The sequence below is a fragment of the Heterodontus francisci genome, chromosome 18, assembly GCF_036365525.1.
Source record: "Heterodontus francisci isolate sHetFra1 chromosome 18, sHetFra1.hap1, whole genome shotgun sequence".
Classification (NCBI taxonomy): domain Eukaryota; kingdom Metazoa; phylum Chordata; class Chondrichthyes; order Heterodontiformes; family Heterodontidae; genus Heterodontus; species Heterodontus francisci.
Genome location: NC_090388.1, coordinates 63,890,759 through 63,914,523, shown reverse-complemented (window position 1 = coordinate 63,914,523; position 23,765 = coordinate 63,890,759). Strand labels below are relative to the sequence as shown.

The 23,765-nt window shown below is 41.0% G+C and overlaps 1 protein-coding gene across 1 annotated transcript in view; it reads right to left on the bottom strand.

Annotated features, from left to right (window-relative positions):
* Positions 1 to 632: 632 nt before the first annotated feature.
* Positions 633 to 23,765, bottom strand: part of LOC137379686 (receptor-type tyrosine-protein phosphatase zeta-like) — a 262,813-nt gene continuing 239,680 nt past the window's right edge. The window contains exons 19-30 of the mRNA XM_068050891.1: positions 23,025 to 23,159; positions 22,307 to 22,441; positions 20,922 to 21,085; positions 18,149 to 18,284; positions 15,945 to 16,091; positions 12,813 to 12,906; positions 10,792 to 10,865; positions 7,895 to 8,023; positions 6,488 to 6,634; positions 2,785 to 2,927; positions 2,031 to 2,166; positions 633 to 1,068 (exon numbers count right to left, since the gene is read on the bottom strand). Of these exons, the coding sequence (XP_067906992.1) occupies positions 922 to 1,068; positions 2,031 to 2,166; positions 2,785 to 2,927; positions 6,488 to 6,634; positions 7,895 to 8,023; positions 10,792 to 10,865; positions 12,813 to 12,906; positions 15,945 to 16,091; positions 18,149 to 18,284; positions 20,922 to 21,085; positions 22,307 to 22,441; positions 23,025 to 23,159 (1,587 nt within the window). The 3' untranslated portion in view covers positions 633 to 921. The remainder of the gene's footprint in view (positions 1,069 to 2,030; positions 2,167 to 2,784; positions 2,928 to 6,487; positions 6,635 to 7,894; positions 8,024 to 10,791; positions 10,866 to 12,812; positions 12,907 to 15,944; positions 16,092 to 18,148; positions 18,285 to 20,921; positions 21,086 to 22,306; positions 22,442 to 23,024; positions 23,160 to 23,765) is intronic.

The following is a 23,765-nucleotide window of genomic DNA, read 5'->3' as shown; positions in this document are numbered from 1 at the left end:
CTTCTGCAGTAGCCATAATGTAAAAACATCAGTTGCAACAAAATCACACATCATCTGGATCTTTTCTCTGTGAAAAGTCTTTCTAGAACTTACTATTCCTGTTGCACAAGTAGTGTTAAAATTGCATGCTGTTATTTGTAAAATTACATCAAATAAGTCATTAATAAACATCTGAGATGAGATTTAGAATCAAAGCTGAATTAAACAGACATATTTAAACATTAATAAAATGCCAGCTACAACAACAATGTAGTCAGAACGTCAAAAAAGACTAGAAAAGACTCTGTAGTAAAATATAAAAATCTAGAATTATAAATAGAAATTTGGTCCATGGACAGGTTCATTGTTCTACTATATACATTATGTATTAGAAGATTAATTTTCTTTCTTTAACAATGTGACGTCCACATTATCCAGACTTAATCAATACTGACATTTCTTTCTGTACATTCTCTATGTTGCTTGCTTGGGCACTGCTGAATGTTTGTCTTTAAAAGGTGTTGACATTGTGGAAAACAGAAAGGTATGTCTTAGGCAGTAGCACTCGAGTAACAGTTGATGTTGCTGTCAATATTCTCTTCTGGAAACATCTTTAGGAGACACTATCATGAATGCCCCCCACCCACCCCCCCACAAACTCTGATACAGACTGGAAGCAGACCATGGGACTTGACATTGAACATGCTGAATATGCAACTACAGTGAACATCAGTCAGGCCAGCATGATGCAAATGGAACATTCACACACTGCACAACGATTTCTGCTAACAATTTATTTTTATATAAAGGCAGCCACAGGTCACTGTCCACTGGTGACACAAAATGGATACCAAGATTTTGCAATGGATACCTGTAGAGGTAACAAGATCTTAAATAGAATTGTTTTTTTTTCCAGTGCCGGTGAAGATATCCCATGCACTGTTACACCAGAGACTCCATGCTTTCTGCTCCATTACAGTTATTGGCAGACATGGCCAGGCCATTGGTTTCCAGCATAGTTGCAGGGTTTTCATCTTCTCTTGTGCTGATCAGGCTGAGAACAGCTTTGTATAAAAACTGGTACTGATCCTGTAGAGAGAGAACAGGCCTCATTGTTCTTATAACACTGTAAATTTACTTTTGAGAATCATTGTGACTGGGTCAGAATTGCTGCAACATAATGGTGGTCTTTTTCAAAACAACATGCAAAAGAGCTACTAGTATACCAGCATACACCTAGTTAGCTAATATTGTTGGAGCTGTGTTCAATGCCATCATAAATTCCATTTCTATATTTTCCTCCTTTTGAGTTAACCAGTAAGTGAAATAAATATAGTTAACATAACTCTGCTTATTATGTATACATAATTGTTATATGATCACTTATTGAAAGGTTTTTAGATTTTTTTTCTTAGTATGCAGGCTATAAACTGCCAGCAGCTCACCGATGGTGTTGCTCACAGATAACCTGAGCTCAGAGCACAGTGCTGATTTTTAGCTGCTAAACTGATCCCTGTGGGAATTTGGGCAAATCAGAACAATTATAAGAATTGTGATCACATCATCTCCCACAAACAGCTCTGTCTTCCCCTCTTAGCAGATTTGGTTTCAAGATGCAGCTTCTCCAACAAAGGCCCATTGAACTCAGTCCAGAACTTCTCCGTGCCAAGGTTTGTTTAGGAGCATCCATCTGCATGGATGACAGTGCAACCGCGAAACCACAGAAGTCTGTGCCTGAAGACCTCCAAAAGATGCACCGCAGGAGGACTCATCGCCCCACCCCACCTCCCACCCTCTCTAAAGAGCCACACCACGCCCATAGGCATTAAGGAGAATCCAACATATGTAGTGAGACCAGAAAATGATGATACCTTCATGAACACTGTCAACACTACAAATGGGGAATGTTCCCTGCCGGTGATCCCCAGACACAGTGCCATGTTGCCTTTCATTTTCCACCAATCTCAGTCTCATTCTTAAATATGCTTTCAAAATGTTTTGATAAAAATAGTAAAACACTCTCATTTACAGTATAGTGTTTGGCGACTTACAATATCGGTGAAGACACCAGGCCTCATTAAATTAATCATTTTAGCCACTTGATAAACATCCACTGAGTTTTCACTCTCCAGCTGATGCATCAGTTTAGTCAAAGCACAGAAGATACCAGCTGTTATCCCCCCATGTCTGTTGAATGAAGGAAATAAAAGATGAGTTTTTTTTTATATACACACATGTACAGCACAATAATAAAACCTTCACATCCCTTGGGCTTCACAGCCACTGCAATCTAGTCCAATGCCAAATTTAAGAAGTTCATAATCAATCCAATGAACATTAAAACTTCATTTAAAATTAGTAATGCCCCATAATCATGCAAACCTTGTAAATTTGGCGAATGCTCTACTGAAGTTTCTACGAGGTCTGTCCTCCCCTCAGCCCAATCTGGTACAACAAAGAAGTGCCAGGTGCACCACTGGTAAGTTTAATCTTACTGCTATCTGGAACAGGAAGAATATTACCCAGCTGGATCCGAGAGAGGATCTTATTGCAGCAACCAACAGAACAGTCACCCAACAGAACAGTCACCCAACAGAATGTATTCATGTACCTGCAAATCATGCATTTCTCCAGGAACTAGCAAAACACTACTAGGTGGAATACCTACCCCATTTTTGAGGCTTCCTTAAAGGCACCAACAGGGTAAACATGACATTTTTCATTTCTGAGAAGGTGTTTACATGATGAGGCCTCTGTTGTATGAGTAGTTTAAATTTAGAAAGGATAACATGGAAGAAGACATACTCGTCATGGACAATTGTTGGACCATCCCTTGTAGCAGCTTCTTCTCGTATTATGTTGAGGAGTTCAAAGGTTTTTCTTATAGGACCATCTGGATTCGGCCACTTTGGAGACTGATAATGTCTCACTTCAAGTACATAGTCATCCTGTAGCCGAAGGAATTATTAAAAAAAGCATTACTGTCAATGCAGCTCAGTTATTCACAGGCAGAAAGTGTACTTCGAATAGAGTGAGGTGAGCTATTTTTTCTTGTTGCACTCCCTAAAAGTAGAGCCATCGCAGGACTCTACATACTTGCCTGTGAACTGTCAAAACTCATCTTCATGATGCTGTCAAATTCAAAGGCTGAAGATTCAGACCTCTGACTTCTGGATTGTGAAATTGCATCTAATTAAGGAATGTGTCTCAGGAGAATTTTAAGCATTACTGATATATCCGGATGTATTGTTAACCATACTGTAGTTCCAATTAGAGGGAAAATAAATTCTAATAATGCTTTTGACCTATCTTGGAAGCAAACTATTACATTAACACATGCTGAGACACATGCACTGTCATATGAATGAAGAAAGAGGTCTAGTTCCTCAGTGATTAGGTAATTGTTCCAAAGGATGCTCTCTGTGTAAACTTTAGAATGGCCACTTTCGGCCTCTTGCTCATCTCTGACTTCCACCACTCCACCACTGGCGGCCATGCCACCAGCTGCCTTGCATTTATATAGTGCCCTTAATATAGTAAAACATCCCAAGCTGTTTCACAGGAGCGTTAACAAAATTTGACATGAAGCCACATATTATGACAGGTGGTCAAAAGTTTGGTCAAAGATTTTCAGGAGTGACTTAAAGGAAAAGAGAAAGGTGGAGAGGTTAGGGGACTAATTGCAGAACTTAGGGCCTAGGTAGCTGAATGCATGACCGCCAAAGATGGAGCAATGAAAACTGGGGCTGTGCAAGAGGCCAGAATTGGAATATCTACAGTTCTTTTTCAGATTTATTACCAAATGAACTTTACTACTGCTCTTGTTGGGAATAAAATAATCTCAATGAAATTAAGCCACAATGTTTCCACATTTAAGCTCCGTGATTTTTTTATAAATGACATAAATATGAAGTACGTATTACTGTATGCAATCCAACATTAAGTATGAGAATTAAAGAAGCAAAATGTAAAGTGACATGGTTAAATTATTAATAGTTCGTGTACAACAGATTATTTAAACTGGGTCATGACTTCCATAGCAAGGACTATCTGGAACGGAAGCAAATAATGCACTGTTTTCATTTATATTATAGGGAAGGAATTCTGGAGCACTTATTAGGCCACAAAAAATATTTTCTTTGAAACAACACAGTGAATGAGAATGAATCAAATCTTATATTTTCACATTTGCATCCCAATGTTTTAGATTTTCTCTGGTGGGATGGAGGGGGTGGTGGATGGGGAGAGAATCGCAGAGAAGCAAATGGATGCTGGTCATGAATGGAAATAAGACACATGCACAAGTACCACAAATTTCATCAGATGGTAATGGAAAGTGATGGTCACAGTTAATGAAATAGAACCTTATTTGACCCAAAATGTTAAATCTGATATTTTCCCTTTTCCTCATCTAATAGTTTGCTCCCTTCCTCTTCCCTCCGAAAGCCGTTGATTCCCTGCTGGGTTACAGTTGCACATGGGCTGGTCACTGTCTGGTACCTTCCCTACCTAGTTATTATTCCTGTATCAGCTTTAACAGGGAGGGCAGGTAGAAAATTTGGTTGTGCAAGACATCACAAGTGAAATTGATCCTGTTCAACTGCATGAATCAAACAGCAGAGTTTGGTGCATAATGATCAGTCGTGAGAACACTGGCCAATTCTTCCCTTCTCTCAATCAGGGGCGCTGAGGCCAACAAACATGCCTTGCTCCAACCTGACTCAAATCAGCTAATTCAGCTCAGACTAAGCCATAAGGGTCAAATATCTATATAATCACGATTACCTACTATTCTGATTCAGGGATACCCTACACAAGATGCCTTATCCAACTGATTCCAACTGATAGTTCAAAAGAATAAAGCATTAATGCAAAGAGTGACTGAGACAGAGACTGATCCGCAGATGTCTCACTTTCTCACATGCAGTGTGATGGAGTTCTCAGGCGCAGACTGCATTTTGTGTAGCTGACCTGTTGGGTGCTATAACTTTGGATTCAAAGCATTTTTTTTGAGACAGACCCTGATTTGAAAATGAAACAAAAGGCTCAATGTTCTGGGAGGTTAGAACCAGGTTAACAAAACAAACCACATTGTTTACCAGAGACATATGATTGGAGCGTATGCTTCAGTTTCACAAGATGACTCTGGAGAGCGGAAGCCAGCTGCAAAGCTAGATGCTGTTTTTAAAAGTTTCCCAGAGCTGCTGAACTGAAACACCTGGGAGCTGTTGGTTTTAAAAAAGACAAGCTCCTTAAATTGGAACCTGTTTTCTGAGAGCTGACCCTTGCAAAATACAAGTGGCCACCATTGTTTTTAATGTCTCATAGAGTTATGTAAGGCATGACCAGTGAAGCTACACTACCAGGACTGTTGTGAGCAGTTCCGGAAGGATGCTCAGTTTTGGTAGAGATGGTATCCATGGGGTTCAGATTGCAGAGAAACTGCCATTGAGTGGAAACCACTGTTTGCATCTTTGGAGACGGAATCTGGAGACCTGCTTGAAAAGTTCAAAGACCTGAAGGACTATGTGACGGGTCGGCGCCATCCTGCTGATAAGTCCTTTGGCTGTCCTGTGAGATACATCCTTGTTGCATCTGATTAATGTGTACCCTTTAAGAGATATATTGACTGTGATTTAACTGTGCATGTTTAATTTATGTTGGTTTTGGTTTGAGAGTTAAAGTAAAATTTATAAAAGTGAAATCTTGTCTGTTTTTTGTTTCCTAAATTGTGGTCAGTCACTGGATTCAATTCTTTTGGTTTGTTGGTAGTCTCCACAGGGATCATAACACCAGCATGATGATGCTATTCAGTAGAACATGTTTGCCCTGTACTTTTGACAATTTGGTGAAAAGATCTACAGGCAACAGAAACCACCTATTACATTAACCACAACTGAAAAATGCTGAGACACTCAGCAGATCAGGCAGCATCACCAAGAAAGCACAAGTCAGTTGATGTTTCAGATATCAACCATTCCTCATAACTGAAAGATATTAACCGATGAACAACATTTAAGAAGGAACAGGGGGAGGAGGCAAAACACATGCCATAGGATGATCTGTAAAGTGCTCAAATGAGAGATTAGGAAATGGTTACGGGGCAGAAGTGATATGCACAGCAGACATGATGAGAGAAATCCAAAAAAAAAACAGACAGTCTGAGAAGAGGTAAGGTGGAATAGCTAAGTGGAATAGGAAGCATGAACAATTGGCAAAGGGTCCCGTGACCCAGGAATCTGGTGGGTGAAAAGAAATGGGTCATCAGTGAGGATGCTAACCACCCCACCTGGTTATTAATTTAACCAGATGCTTCCAAAATACAAAAATCATTTATAGTAATATGGCGTACCAGTATAAATGATCTTGTTTAAATCTAAACATGAATCTTGTTGTAAAAATAGTATTATAATTAGCTGTGGCTTGTGTTCCAAGATAAATTAAATTACACCAGCCACATAACTGAATCTCTCTTCCCTTCTTGGCTATTTAATTTTTGATCTTTTACCTGTGTTGCTTCCAGAATGAAATCCTGGATGATGAGCTGTTCTTCATTGGAGAGACAGAGGTGGCTCTGGCTGATCAGACTCACTGTAAACGCTTCACAATTCATCGGTTCTTCTTTCCTTGGCCAGTACACAGATTCATCCTCGATCTGTGAAACAGCAACCACATAGAGTTTATATCCACACAAATGTTCCAGCAGCTGCTTACAGATAAAGGTTAATAACTTATTCATAACCAACGTTTTGTCAGAAATTCTCTCTGAAGCTCCTGGAGAACAGCCAGGGATCTATTTAAAATATGAGTAGAATGGAACTGACTCTTACCCTAAACTGCTGCTGATGACCTATTACAGTGCTGTCCTATTCAAGCCAAGCATTAGTCAGACAATTTACCGTCAAGCAGTAGTTATATTTATTTTTGCCATTCATGTTTTTAAGGCCAGACTAATTTTAACTCACTTTTTTTTAAACTTTCAAAATATCTAAATCTGATATCTTGTTTGATCATGAGCATCATTAAATAGAGCAAAGAAAATATACATTTCTTCACTTAAGTGTTCGGCCAAGGCTCAAGGAGTAGCAGTCTCACAACTGAGTCAAAAATTTGTGGGTTCAAGTCCCAATCCAGAGACTTGAGCACAAAACTTGAGGTTGAGGGAGCTCTACATTGTTGGAGGTGCTATCTTTCCGATGAGATGTCAAACTGAGGCCCCATCTGCCCTCTCAGATGGATGCAAAAAAAATTACTTGCCATTATTTTGAAAAAAGGCAGGGGAGTTCTGGTGTCCTGGCCAACATTTATCCCTGAGCCAACATCACTACAGCAGATTATCCAGTCATTATCTCATATGGTCCCTGTGTCTCCTATGTTCCTATGTAACCTTGGCACAAGAGTTGCAGAAGTCCTGGGAAAACCTTGTTTCCACAATTCCTCTGTCAAAGATCCACGGAGTGAGCAGGAGATTTTTTGAATATTGTACTCAGCGAAGGCACTGGTCAGAAGCAGGCGAAAAAGCTCCCTGCACTCTGCCCAACAATATGCCAATAACTCAATCTTACCTCATTTTGGTACTGTACTGCCATTGAATTATTAGCTGCACACTATAGTATTCAGAGTAGCTAAATAAAGAAAAAATGTAATCACCATTCAGAAATACTGCTGCCATGTGCTTAGGTTGGATTCTGACAGACTGATAGCTGTGACTTGGTTAGCAACATTTATACTGCTGAATCTGGCCCCCTTCTCCTAGCAGAAGACTTAGACCTAGTTTTTCTATGTGTTAATGATTCTTCCACTGGGATACAAAGCTGGATCTGGTAGTGAAAACATTTGTGAGATGGCTGTAAAAACTCCAAATTAAAATAAGCCAATATAAAACAAGCTTAAAATAAAATAAAAGACTACATACCAGCCCTTGGTTATCTGGCAGCATGACAATAACTTGAGCATTGTAGTCCCATATCATTTTCCAAAAGTCCTTTGTGGTATGTGGCAGTGGATGTTGGGTAATAATGAACTCATTACTTTGATGAAATCCCTGAAATTAAATGCAAAGAATGGTACAAATGTTCAAGAACGATCTTAAGAATACAAATCTATCAGGCAATAGTCACATCATCTGTCAGCACATGCAAAATGACAAAAGAGAAATGAAATAAAGCAGACTCAACGCAGGTTCAGTGCGGACCTCTGGCAGTTATGCATTTAGGCTGTGTGTGTTAGAGCACAATATTTGGTGTTTGGACTGTGTTAGAGCATTCAAAATCTAGGCTGACACTCCAGTGCAGTACTGAGTGCTGCACTGTTGGAGGTTGCCATCTTTCAGATAAGACCTTAAACTGAGACCACATCTTCCCTCTCAGGTAGATATAAAAGATCCCGTAGCACTATTTCAAAGAAGAGCAGGGGAATTTACCCAGTGCCCTGATAAATATTTATCCTTCAATCAATATCATTACCACATATTATCGGGTTATTATCTCATTGCTGTTTGTGGGAGCTTGTTGTGCACAAATCGGATGCTATGTTTCCTACCTTGCAACAGTGATTGTACTTCAAAAGTATTTTATTGGTTATAGATTGCATTGGGACGTTTTAAGGTCATGCAAGGCACTATATCGATGCAAGTTTGCCTTTTTTGTGCAAATCTAACACTTTGAACTCCCAGTATCTGATTAAATATCCTTTTTTCTTTCTGTTGCCCACTGTTTCATTTTGCTTTCAGTTCTAGATACATTAAAAGGGAAGGTAGCAGAGCTTAAAACCCATACACCGATTTTATTTATTGCAATATTTCCAAACATTTCGGAAGCATTATTTGTTGCCACAATATGCGGTTTTCAGTGAAAGCTGCAAACAGAACTTGGACACAGAGGATTGTCTTGCAAAATGCACCCACAAATCTGGACAAAAAGAGTAAATGCTTTTGTTGCCTAGCAACCCGTGGTCTCAGCAAGAATCAGTAAAATTGATTTTTTTTCCTAGTCAATTCCAGAATTTATGGAAGCTGGAGGAATATATATTGTGGGTGTCCTCAGACTGGAGGAAGGTATATAGTGGGGTCTGTCGACCTGGAGGAAGGTATATAGTGGGGTCCGTCGAACTGGAGGCAGGTATATAGTGGGGTTCTTCAGGGGTTGGTGTTAGGAACCCTACTTTTCTTGATATATATTAATGACTTAGACTTTAGTTTACAGGGCACAATTTCAAAATTTGCAGATTACACAAAACCTGGTAGTATTGTGAACAGTGAGGAGGATAGTGATAAACTTCAAGAGGACATAGTCAGGCTGGTGGAATGGGCGGACAAGTGGCAGATGAAATTTAATGCAGTAAAGTGTGAAGTGATTCAATTTGGTAGGAAGAATGAGGAAAGGCAATATAAAATAAAGGGTATAATTTTAAAGCAGGTACAGGAGCAGAGGGACCTGGGGTTATATGTGCACAAGTTATTGGTGAGCAGGTTAAGAAAGCGATTAATAAAGCACACGAGATCCTGGATTTATAAATAGGAGCATAGAGTACAAGAACATGGAAATTATGATAAACTTGTATAAAACACTGGTTCGGCCTCATCTGGAGTATTGTGACCATTTCTGGGCATTACACTTTAGGAAGAATGTTAAGAGGGTGCTGAAAAGATTCACGAAAATGGTTCCAAGGATGAGAAACTTCAGTTTCATGGATAGGTTTGAGAAGCAGGAGCTGTTCTCCTTGGTGAAGAGAAGATTAAGAGGAGATTTGATAGAGGTGTTCAGCATCATGAGGGGTCTGGATAGAGTAGATAGGGAGAAACTGTTCCCATCGGCCGAAGGATCCAGAACCAGAGGACACCGATTTAAGCCAAGTGGCAAAAGAAGCAACAGCAACATGAGGAAAAACCTTTTTATGTAGCGAATGGTTAGGATCTGGAATGCACTGCCTGAGAGCGTAGTGGAGGCAGATTCAATTGAGGCCTTAAAAAGAGAACTGGACAATTATCTGAAGAGAAAAAATTCAGGGCTATGGGGAAAAGGCGAGGGAGTGGGTCTAGGTGAGTTGCTCTCGCAGCAAGCTGGCACAGACACGACGGGCTGAATGGCCTCCTTCTATGCTATAACCATTCTATGATTCTACGAAATCAGATGTGAGGGGAAGGGGCGAGGGTGTAGCCACACATTAGTTGGTTAATGTGATCTGGCTAAGTGTTTTCAATCTTCAACTTCCATTTGCATTTTAGACAAATTGAGCTGAATCATTCCTCTGTCTTTCTCTCCCCTGTGGAATTCAAAGTCTGTTCTCTAACCAGCTGCTCACTGTGGTGTTTGCTTCCTCTTATAATATATGTTGGGGTGGCTGTCATTGGAAAGAAGCCTAGATTGCCATGCAAAGTCAAGTCTGGCAGGACTAGAAGTAATTTGTTTCCTCACGGATCAGCACTAGGAGTGACCCGTGGTGTTGCCCAAAGATGTCCAAGCTCTGGTCTGTGAGCTCATTTCATTCCTGTCAAGCGCTTGCTGGTTCCAAATTTCTGCTCAATTTCAGCTCCTTAAACATCCTAGGCCTGGAAAATTAGTCATTGCTGCTCTTTGATTGATATAACCAGTCCTTTATGCCTAGAAGGATTAAAAAGCTCAGGGTGAATCTTCCTAATCTTTAATCTTTGTGAAATGAAAATCTTGCATTTCTGTGAATGATTCACATTCCTGCCTAATCATAAGGAGCCCGCTCACTGATAGACACACAGGTACCCACTCCGAGAACCAAAAGGCTGGCCTATCCCTGGTGTAAACCTGTACAATCTATAAACCTGCATTGACCGCTTACCGAAATGTAAGAAGCGTTGATGTAATCAGAGCCCTCTACAGCCGATGTTGAGAGTCCAACTCTTGATCTCTCCACTAGAATAGAAAAACATATGTCACTTACTTTCATCTATAGGTTACAGTGAGAATTGGTGATGAGGCGGACTGGCTCCCTCTAAAAGGTTCAGGATTTTGGAATTCTCACGGAAAGGAGATGTGCCATGGAACCACCAGTGCCCGAGTGGTATGGTTATTCAGTGGAAGAAACCGTTACAATAGGGCATATTGCAATTTGCAATTCCTGACGCAAGGGAGAAGGTGAGAAGAGAATCAAGGATTGATCAATGCAAATGTTTCCCTCTATACATATAGTGCATGCCTCCATTTTACATGCCCCTTCTCTTGAAAGTGTCACTTTATCATCTAAAAGAGCACAAGATTGAGATCTCTTAAAAACTCACACCTTAAATTACCTAGATTAGATATTTAATTTAGAAATCCAGGCCCAAAAATTGTGATCCTAACTATTTCGCTTTTCTCCTGTCAGTAGTTGAAGTAAGTGGAACCAACATCCTTCCTGCTGCCAGTGACCCAGCCCAGTCCAATTGGATCGAGGTTTGCAAGACTCAGATTCTTCTGTCGTCTCCAGTACATTTTAAAACTGTGCAATGCTGATTAGAAAATTGAATGGATATTAAAAGAATCTTACTTGCCCTTGGGTAACTTTTAAAAAACATAAAACTAAGGATAGGATTCCCACTCGACCTTTGAAAACAGGTTGGTAAATTTCACCTCAACTATCTAGTTCAAGCTTCACATCAACTGATATTGATACTGGGCTAGCAATCCATAAACTTTAACCAATAATCCAAAGAATGTAATTTCATATCCTGCCCTGGCAATTTGCAAATTTAAGTGCAGTTTTAAATAAAAAGCTGGTATCGTTAAAAATGACCATGAAGCTGTCAGATTGTCATAGAAACCCAACTCCCCCACTAATCTCCTTGGGACGGAAACTTGCCATGCTTACCTCACCTGCCGTATACGTGACTCCAGTCCCATACTAACGTGGTTGACTCTTGACTGCCCTCTGAATTGGCCTAATAAGGCACTCAGCTACATCAAACCACTACTCAGCGTTTTAAGGTGGCTGCCCACTACCATTTTCTCAGGGCAACCAGGGACAGGCAATAAATGCCTGCAACACACCACATCCCAAGAATGAAAAGAAATACTGATTTACATATTTCTGCAGTGCCAATGTATTCTTTGCGCTCTTTAATATGTGCATTATTGGCAATAATATTATGTAAGCAGAGGTCAATTAGACTTGAATAAAGCTAGCCACTGCTCCAGCTCGAGGAAAGAAGGAAAGCGTTGTCAGGTGACTCAACCCAGGTCAGTCTTCAGTAGCTAAAAGCTGCTAACTGGGTTGGCTGGTACAGGCTGCAGATCATCTTCCTCCTTCCTTATTTGGGAGTGTGGTACATGACAAAAAAGCTTGCATTTAGATGTTTTACATTATGACAAACTGGCTTCCTAATCGGGGTTGCTAAATACTTATTTTTTGAACTGCTAGAATGCAAATACTTTTTGAGTCAAATCAGACATCCAAAGCAGGTAGTATTATGAAAAAGCAGTCTCCAAGCGTTGTTTTTAGTGAGGCTGTGGTGATGGGGAAGGTGTATTTGGAGGCAATGGAGAGGTGTTAGACTGGAATTGGCACAAAGCTGCAAGTGAACAGCCATCATAACATAATATGCCTGGCTACTTTTGCAGGTGATGCTTAAGGATGTTGGGGGAATAGTCTGAAGTCCTCCTTTCAGCCACATGGTTAAACCTGGGACCCAACCTGTACCATCATCCACAGGCAAAAAGTGGGTAATCATTCAATATCCCAACATCCCCAACACTGAACCATTTTTGGCATGACATTGACAAACCTTCTTTAAAGTAAATTTTATTCAAAACAACAAAAACAACTTAAATATGCTTTCTTATTTAAAGTTGAACTGCTTTCAGTATCTTGACCTTCAAACCTACCAGGAATGATGGAGGAGTTTCTGTTCTTGTCCCTATTGCACTGCTTCAGTGCTGCAGAGTAATCGCACTGCTTGGCATGAGGCTGGCTTACCAACTGTCGAGAGAAATAAAGGGAAATTCAGAGTTCAAACATAATGTCCTCAATATGGATCACACAATATAAAATGCATTTGAATTTGAACTCCATTCTGTTTAAAAGGTGATCCCTGACCCTGGTTACTGATTGGTGATCCCAGTTATCAACTCTCTGATCCTGGCTATCGATTCTCTGGCAATATTAAACTTTACTCTGGAAATTCTGCTGGTTTTGCTTTTACCAATTTTCTACCCTCTTAAGGTGCTATCCCCGACTGGGTATGCCTATGTGCATCTGCAATGATTCCTTTCCACCATGTTAGTCAGGTCCCTGAAGTGTGTCTGTCACACTTTCCACACTTCCATCTTCAGCCCTTCTTCTCCTTCCCAAAGTCATGTCAGACATTTCCTCCACATCCAGTATGACACTACCACCAAACAATTCTTCCTGAAACTATCCCCTTCAGCATTCCAAAGAAACTTTTCACTCTATGACAACTTGATCCACTCCTCCATCACCCCCAAACACCAGCTTCCCTTCTCCCTGCATCTTTCCCGGCAAGTGTAGGAGAGACAATACCTGCCCATTCATTTCCCTACATAACCACTGTCCAGGGCCCCAAACACTCCTTCCAGGTGAGACAGTGAACTACTTGTACTTCTTCTATCTTAGATACTGTATTTGCTACTCATGGTGCAGTCTTCCCGACATTGGGGGACTAAACTGTTGCAATAAAGCTCAGTGCAAGTGATGAGTAACTGCATCTGATCTTTCTGCTAGGTGATTTGCAGTCTTCTGGCCTTACTAATGATTTTTTAACAACTTCAGACCTTAACCACAGCCCCCATATTTTCTTGGACGTCAGATGCTGGAAACTGGGCGGCACAGTGGCACAGTGGTTAGCACCGCAGCCTCACAGCTCCAGCGACCCGGGTTCAATTCTGGGTACTGCCTGCGCGGAGTTTGCAAGTTCTCCCTGTGACTGTGTGGGTTTTCGCCAGGTGCTCCGGTTTCCTCCCACTGCCAAAGACTTGCAGGTTGATAGGTAAATTGGTCATTATAAATTGCCCCTAGTGTAGGTAGGTGGTAGGGGAATTGTGGAGATGTGGTAGGAATATGGGATTAATGGTAATTAGTATAAATGGGTGGTTGATGGTTGGCACAGACTTGGTGGGCCGAAGGGCCTGTTTCAGTGCTGTATCTCTAAAATAAAATAAAATAAAAACTCTGGATGACTGTACCAGCACTTCCAGAAATGGTGTGGGCAGGTTCTCGGGATGGACACTCCTCATCAGTGGGGTAGTCTTCACCCATGGTGTTCCTTCCACCTGCCTTTTGTCTCCACCATACTCCTGGATCATCGGAGCTTTCTTTGCTTTGCCAAATATTCCATGCTTCCTTCTCTTCTCTGCTATCTGCTGCAGCCATTTACACTTCCTCTGGGTCCTGGATATGCCTATTACTTCTCTAATTATTGCCTCCTTTTGTTACATCATTATTACTTGTCATTTACTTATCTCCTGCTCTCTCTATTTTTACTCCCTGCCCCATTTTTCCTGGCTCTGATTCTTCTTGTTCAGCTGTGTCAGCTTTTAGTTCTGACAAAAGTCATTGCCCTGAAACATAGGGCAGGATTTTCCCAGCTATGGAGTGTAGGGCTGGAAGGAAAAAGTGAGGAGCCTCTACAATTTAGATACTTAAGATCCCCTGTTAGTGGAGATTTAGAGGGCTTCCCAGTGGCAGTCCAGAGGGCGTGGGATGCGGGGGGGTGGGGGGGTGGCGGGTGCGGTGTGGTGGTGGCCATCGGAACCAGAGGCTCAATAGCCCATTGAAGGGGGCCACATGATGAAAAGGCCCCTCTCTCTCCGGAGGGCCTTCCCCTCCGTTCCATGGGTTCTTCCGCTCTCGGTCATCCAACAGTTTTAAATTGTACTGTCCCCTGCATTTTGAGGCGCCCTTGCATTGTCCGGGCTGTCTCGGCAGCGCCCACCTCTCTTAGTGGGGCTGCCATGACTTCAGAGCTGCTGGCCTGTTGATTATAGGAACATAGGAACAGGAGTAGGCCATTCAGCCCATCGAGCCTGCTCCGCCATTCAATACGATCATGGCTGATCATCTAATTCAATGCCTTTTTCCCACACTATCCTCATATCCCCTTATATCATTTGTATTTAGAAATCTGTCGATCTCTGTTTTAAACATACTCAATGATTGAGCTTCCAGAGCCCTCTGGGTTAGAGAATTCCAAAGATTCACTGTACCGGCAGCATCTATTTCTCGCCCATTGTCCTTAATAGGACGATGAGCTTGGAGGCAGTCAATTAGGAGGCCGCCTCCGGGAATATCGTGGTGCCGGTCTGGCTCCCAGCAAATACGGGCTTGGGACCCCATTGTTTTTTATTTTTTCCTGGGATGTGAGCTGTGCTGGCAAGGTTAGCATTTGTTGCCCATCCCTAAAATTCGGTCCTGACAACGGAGTCCCAAAGCCTGTGGTAAAATCCTGCCTGTTAACTCATTTTCTCCCTCTCTACAGATACTGCCTGATCTGCTGAATATTTTCTGCATTTTCTGTTTTTATTTAAGATTTTCATCATTTTTCTTTTTGCACTTTCAACATTAAAAAAAAATTCCATTGGTTTGTTGCAAAAGTAGCCTCCCATTCAGTTTACACACGTTATTCAAAAGTTAGAATCAACTTTGAGAACAGACTTCCTCTGAAGGCTGGAGAAGCTCCATAACAGAATACTTCATTCTGACTTATATTACTGAACTGGCCACTCTAACTACCAATGGCTATCTTGTTCAGGTGTTGTGGGCCAAGTGGGGATTTGGTGGGGGAAGGGGGAGGGGGGAAGTAGATGGTAACATCAATCAAATTTGTTGGTGACACTATCTCTGGCAACATCAGAAAATTAATCAGCTGGGCCTATGAGGTAAAGGGGACACATTTGATAGTGTATGATAACACAGACAATATCAGCATTTTGCTCCCACTGAATTTCACACTAAAATAATCAAAGTAGCTATTTTTTGAAAATGACATTTAATAGCCTCACTTTGAATTGCTTCTCGAGTTTTGTTTTCCCTGAGGGCCCAGGTGTCAGAAGAGCATTTACATAGGCATGTAAATGACTGGCAGAAACTTCTGTATCCTTATTAAAGATAGCCTCCACCAGGACATCATGAATGAAGATGTACTGCTCCTATTGAGAAAACACATTAGATGTGATATTGCATAATTGGTGAATAGGCTGCAATCTTACTAACAGGTTAGTGCTGCTGAGTTAGCCTATGTGCTGAAACATTCTAGCAGCAAAGAAGCATTAGCACCATAATTAAGGATCCATGGATAATGTGTGTTTTGTTTCTATGAGAGAAGTCTATGATAATTACAAATCTTGAAGGCAAAGTGTCACAACTTTGAGTTCTCATCCAAGCACCAATAGGTTTCTGGCAAGAAACAAAATAAATCTTCCTGTTTTTGTGCTCTAAAACACACCACACATTTATAGCTAGTTTATTTTCAAACCAAAAGTTGTTGCCTCCGTCCCACTGTATTTATTATTTTGTCTTCACGCTAGTCTCCATGTTTGTTCATCTGCTGAACCTATTTCCCATATACCCTAACTCATTATTAGGTTGTGCTCCCCCGGTGTTGACCAGTGTCCTTTCATTCTCTGGTTACACTTGAACTTCTTGTTTGCTTCATTGCAAAAACTAACTTATGAGGCAGAGCTTATAACTTCCTGTCACAGTTCCTACAGGCTTGTGAACTATATAGCCTTTTCACTTCATTTTGAAAATGATTTTCAGCAAATTACCCAGCTTCACACTGTGTTTGCTATCTAGTGGATCCACAAGCTAGACTTTTAAAAAAGGCTGGGATTTTAGGCTGGCGACATCGTCTGGGAAAAGCGAGATTGAGTACCCTGCTTCACCTCTTCTGTAGAAGGCCTGCTGAATACCAATTAGGCACTTAGGTGGACAGCGGTGGGCCTTCCACTGGATCAAGGACCCCAATCAGAGGCTGGCAGCTCTTCCACTGAGCAGCGACATCGCTGAGGCAGTGGCTGCTGCTGGTGGAGCACCTCTTGGAGGCTGAAGAGTGTCGCTGGACCCAGGCCACAGGTAGCTCAGGGCAGGAAGGGCCTCATGGGGTAGGGGTTGTGGAGGAGGAAGATGTAGGGGGTTCGTTAGCAAGGGCAGAGGGGTGTCTCAGTGCCCACCCCCTTTACCGATGCTGTGTCCCTCGTTCAGGCATTAAGTGCTTTTTAACGAAGGACCCCCCCCCCCCTCCTCCATCCCTCCGGAGCTGGGAAGCAGCCCACACAGCTTTCGTGCCATGCTTCCCGTGCTGCAACAGCGCAGTGGTGGGATACGGCCCTTAATTAGGCATTAATTTGGCCTTCCTGCCCCGGATTAAATTTTGGTGGAGGCTCGAAGGTGGCAGGTCTCCCCCCCACCCCCGCCACCATCCCACCCAATTTTATGTTCTTCCCGCATCCAAACCCACCACCGGGGAGAGCATAAAATTCCCTCCAAAATGTGCTTTCCCATAATAAGTTAGTTATAACCAGTGATTAGTTCTATAAATTATTAATTTACTCTTTGGAATAAATGTGGTTATACTTTGTTTAGTTTCTTGTCAGTCATGCCAGTTTTGGAAAACTTTGGCTAAATTTGAATTTGAATTTCCATATTCCTTTCAAGAATTTCAATAACATGTTCTTACATAACTCACAGGGCAACAAGCCAGGAGACATAATGATTCATTTGTCTGTTTCAATTTTCAACATTTTCTGAAAAAGTTTATGAACTTCACTAAACAAATTAAGTTTGTCATCAAGGTTCAGTTTTAATATTTAAGATTTACACCCTGTTTCTGACTATGCAGTTTATATGCAACTATTCTCTCTTATTTAAGTCAACAGCTTAAAAGTGCTTTTCTGGCATTGTGGTGACGCAAGTCTAAGATCACCTCATTTTGCATTCTGTCATTCTTTTTTTGCCAGACTACCACGATGCACTCTATTTTTATCTCACAATTCATTCCTGTATTTCAAATAAAAGTACATCTGACATTTCTTCAATTAGATTAAGTTTTTTCTTTCTAATGTTCAAAGACATTTGCTCCTGAAGAAAGGAGGTCAAAGTTTTGCATTGCAATTGAAAAATCCTTCCTCCGAGTACTTATTCAAACAAAGAAAATAAGGAGTCTGCAAGAACCAGGACTCCTTCCACCCCTTGCAGTTGTTCTTACCTCTGTTTGCACTAAGTAGTTCCTTTGTGTTCTGATGTGTTTGAGAAAGCCCAGCACATTGACGGTGCCTTTGTGCTTGATCTGTTGTAACATGCTGTCTATTACGATATATGTGCCTGTTCTTCCAACACCAGCACTGCAAGAGAAATGATATAGAATATTACAAAGCTAATCAAATTGGAAAACTGTTCAATCCTTCAACGTGACCATATCTATCTGTACAGGCATCTACAGTAGTGAAGATAAGGAGCATTTTTAAAATATAATTGGCATTCCCAAATCCAAATGTTCAGGTCTCGATCAAAAATATAGCTGTTCAGCATCAAGCCAGGCTTTTCTGCAGTGATGTAGCAAAAACCTCAGAATTTAAGGCTAAAGTAACAAAATGAAAGGAAAAATGCTACTTTATACATTGGCTTGGATTTTGGGGTCAGGGGTGAAGTGGCAATGTTCATCGCTGACTTCGAAGAAAACTGCCGCAAAGATCCAACGATCTCTGTGACATGAATTTCACCTTTCCCAACATGAATTTGATTCTGGAGATTTTCAGTGTCTGGCAACACTGATGTCATCAAGCAGGCTAAGCAGCCAATCACATTGAAGAATTCTCACTAACAGCAATCCAGGAAGGAAAAGCACTGATTATCCTTCATTTTTTAATCTTTTTGCAGAGTGAAATAATGATTTGGACATACACATTGGATTAAGGTAGAAATTGAAATATCATAAACAACCTTTTAAAAAATTACTTTAAAAATTTATGGCATTTTAACATAATGGAGAAATCTAACAGATCACAAATATAAAATTAATTTTATAGGGCCAGAGAGGCTGTTCAGCAGTAATTATGATTTAATACCTGTTAAAAACCCATTCCACAAGAAATAAATTCTGCAACGATTTTTACAGAGACACTAATAGAGTAAAAAGTGGAAATTCGCATCAAATCAATGATTTCTAATGGATTTCCATCTGAGAGGACTACAACAGCACCCTTGTAGAGGAGCAGGGAATCACTAACAGCAACTTCTGGATTTCCATGTTTAACTGTGCATGTGCAGACACAGAAGTTGTTGTCAATTTCAGATAGTAATGACAGTGAACACTGATTGTTTTGCTATCATTACAACTGCAAGATTCAGGCCATTGTGGCAGATGATTCTGAATTTTAAGCTGGCATTACCAATTTAAATTATTTTAGTTTAAGATCATTTGCTGCTTCCCCCTTCATTGTCACAAGCAAACATTTATCATTGACTCTCAGGGTAAGGATTTTATATAGTCTCAAAGAAGATAGGATAATAGAACTATAATGTCCTCCTGGATTTATGCCTCTTTATGGAGGTGACACTGGCACCAGGTCTCCAGACTTCTCTTCCAGGTTTAACTGATGAAGCCAAACTTAACTACTTGTGCTTCAGCAGCAGTCAAAGAAAATCCTGACTGCAGCGTCTCAAGTTCTTTGGCTTATACAAAGCTACTGGAACTGTCCAAAAACAGAACAGGAGAGAACAAAATTGTAAACTATCCAATTCGGTTTCTCCCCTCTCCTGAACACATTAAGGGTAATTTTAACCCAATTGTCCCGGTGGAAAACTGATGTTTCATATCAGGTTGTACGCATATCCAATTTTACTTTCCATTGAAGTCAATTGAGCGGTGTGTAAAATGGACAGCTGATCTGTACCCATCAGTTTCCACTGCACGTGTTAGGTTAAAATTACTCTGACTCACTTGGGTGCGATGCCCATGGTTGATTAGCAGCTTTATCATCTGCTGGTATCTTCCCCACTTATGTGTGATGAGCCTTGATGGTGAGCATGAGAAAGAGCTGCATTTATATAGTATTTGATCACATTCTCATGTCATACTAAATCATCACACAACCAGTTACTTTTGAATTACAGTCATTAACATTACGGAGGCAGACATGACAGCCAATCTAGGCACAGCAAAGACCTAGTAAATGATAAATGTAATGAATGGCCAGCTAATCTGTCACTAATGCAGTTTTTTGTGGGTGGAATGCTTAGGGTGGAATAATTAGGAGAATTCCCTGCTTTGACTAGTACCAAAAGATCTTTTACATCCACCTGAATAGGCAAACAGGGCCTCAGTGTAACCTATCATCTGAACAAGCTGCCTTCATCAATGCAGCATTCCTTTAGTACCAAAGAAAAGTCAGCCTACATGACACCACTCCGGTGGTGCATTCCCACCATACCTCCAAATGCAAGTGTACCAGAATGTTCTGGGCCTTAAAATGGAATCCCTGGAGCTTTGTAAGGGATGGAGCCTCTGCCAGTGCCTTATATGACCAACAACAAAGGAGATCAGATGCTTTCCCCCATAGTCAGCATCCAACACTCGTATCATGCAATCCAAAGATATAGAGTAATGCTCATACATAACTGCCTTCTTCCCCAATGATGGATCTATCTCGCAGCTTCTGAAGACCACAGACCAATGGACGAGTGTCATAATTCCCTTTCCCACACCAATCATTTGTGTCACCCTTCCAAGCAAGATTCGCAACTATTAGGTACCTTTGTGATCTGGACCTCAACTTGCTACAAACAATGTCAAACGAACCAACCTGTCAACTCATTGCACCCATGATGAGAATGCTCAACAGCTGATAGCAAATATAGGGTAAGAAGCATAGTTCATCTCCTGCAACATTCAGTCTGCCACCCATTTGAAGCTGAAAACATTTAAATCTTGTCACGCTGTTCCAAATTAAAATGTTTCCACAGTGAATAAAGTCATGTACCTGCAATGAACGACGACAGGTCCCATAAGATTGGTCTTAGCAGCCGCCGAGTGTCGTATAAACGTTAACACAGGAAGAGCATACTCTGGAACACCCATATCAGGCCACTGAGTGTAATGATACTGGATCACTGTATGATCATTCTGCCTTCCTTTCTGGGATCCCTGTGGTGTGTCAGAAAACATACTTTAGGTAGCAGTTCTATTTTCCTTTTAAAGCAAAAAATACAGAATCAGTCCATGTATGTGTACGCCTGCATTCGTAGCATATGGGAACTTAAAGCAGATGACAATATAAAAATGATACATTAATTTATTACATTCTCTTCTTCCTGCTCATCAGACAAAATTCCCCTTTCTGCAGGTGCTGGGGATTCTGTTCTACAGGTATGAGCTTTGCAGAACATCACATGAAGCTGAGTCTTGTCCTTCCCCGTACACATGCCCTTTCACATGTAAAGTCAGTAGTTGGCAAGCAGGAACTCTTGCTTGCTTTTCCACCCTTCCCCTTCCTTGTCTGCTCAAGGGCCCAGAAGTCAAATGTAATGGACCCACCAAGACTCCAGCTTGGATTGGTCAATTCAGCACAATGAAGGGGCCAAACCTGGGCCTTCCCATCTAGACAGTTTTCTGGCAATGAGCCCATGCTAGAAACCATAGTCAAATACTGATTAACAAACGGGCTTAAATTAAGTCTGAGAAACCTAAAAAATATTATTGGAAATATCTTCGCATATAAGCAATTCTACAGGATTAAATATTGACATTTAGATACAATATATAAATGCTCTTCTGTATTTTCTGTAAACTCATCCTCCCATCTTGCCGAACACCAATCCTTAAGGAACAATTCCAAATTTGTTCCTGAATTGGAAATCAAAATGAACATCAATGAACAAACACACACTGCTTCCAGTGGAACTACCTTCACCACTTGTTCTAGTATAAGCAAGGACATCAGCTCTGGGTAATTAAAGACTTAGCACATCAATAGCAGTCTGAAGATATGTGTGAATTACTTCTTAGTCTTCATGCAATGACAAGCCCCTCCTGGCTCCTCCCAGCTGCTGGTTAAATACAATGAACTGTTCAGCTTTCTGTTGCCAACCCAAACATATGACGTGGAGCAATTACCGACATGTGCTTTTGAACATAAAAGAAAGTAGGGCCAGTGAGGAACCCAGCTCTGAATCCATCTGCTCCCTTTCCCTTCCGCATTTGTGCAAGCAGGTTAAGGGTACCAAATAAAAAGCTAAAATGACACAAACTAATTTGCAACATGGGACAAAATTGAATCGAGTATTCAATTTTAATTCAAAAAGTTATGAGAATTTTTGCCCCTTAAACAGTTTTTTTTTGTATTTTCATACTGGCACATCCACATACCTTCTTAAGCTTCATGTTGTGAATAGAAAACTGTCTAATGGTGTAATAGGACAACACTTTAGTGCTTTTCAGCGAGACAAGAATGTTTCCATATTCTTCATTGTTTTCTGACGGCCAGTACTGATCACATTTCCTCTGAACAGAAAGAAAAACTCACGTCAAGGAAAATGTGTATATTTTCAATTCAGGACTTCTTAAAGCATTTCTATTCAGGGTGGCTCTTATTTGTACTGATTCAGTGGGCTAACTCTCTCAGGTTAGGATAGAGTGCAGGCATCTCACCACTGTGACCCGACTGTGCTGCCTTGATCTGGCAGAACTTAATGCTGGAAGTTGGTTGCTCAGAATGGAAAGTGTTCCATTCCCCAAAGTGAACATTCGTTGCCTCAAATGCACTGAAGCTCAATGTCAAGAAAAGAAATGCAGAATCTTTTCTTCAACTTCTAGTGTAGAAGTAGACTCCATAGTCACAGTGACAAATAGGAACTGTGTTCACTACCTGCGTGCAGAGGTGTGCAACAGGGAAATTAAGCTTCAAAGGTTTCATAAAAATGCATGGTTAATGACCGATAACAGCATTCTAAGCAAAGGAGAAGCAATGTCCCTGCTCTTTCATTCCAAAGCCAACTAGGCATTAGGCATTGGTAATGTCAACTATATCATTCCTAGTTACACCGAGATCAGAGTGAAAGAGTTGTCCTTGAAATTTCAAACTCACCCTTCCCTTTTCCACCAGGTTGGTGATCATAACAATGACTCCCACATTGTGCTCCCAAATCATCCGCCAGAAATCTTCAGCTGTAGATTTAAGTGGCCCTTGAGCTGCTATGTAGGCTTTTTGCCTGTCATAACCCTGTTGAATATAGTTAAGAAATGTGCTATATTATCTTCTTGTTTCTTTTATTATTTAGCACACAAATCAGTTAACAGATATTCAAAAGAAAGGATCTAAGGCACATTAATATGCATTCTAGGAGGATCTATGAAGATTGTCCACATCATTTGGAGGTAAGGTTACACAATATGCATTTACAAAAATGCAAGAAAAGTCAGGAGAGAGAAAGGAAACTTCACCATTCGTCCCTCTGGTATGCAACTGGACTCATAGAGTGATACTGCACAGGAGGAGTTAATTCGGCCCATCGCGCCTGTGCCAGCTCTTTGAAGGATCTAACCAATTAATCCCACTCCACTGCTCTATCCTCATAGCCTTGCAAATTCTTCCCCTTTCAAGTAATTATTCAATTCCTGTTTGACAGGGAACTCTTCCTTAATATCACCCAGTTGCATCTTGAACAGCTCCAATGTTTTTGTTTTGATTCCCCCACCTGGAAGACCATTCCAAACAATCACTGAGTAAGGAGGTTCATCCTGATTAAGCATCCTTTTCATTTATTTCCCTTCATGGCCCTCTAGTCCTATTTCCTGGCTCAATTTGAAGTAATAAAGTTTTTTCAGG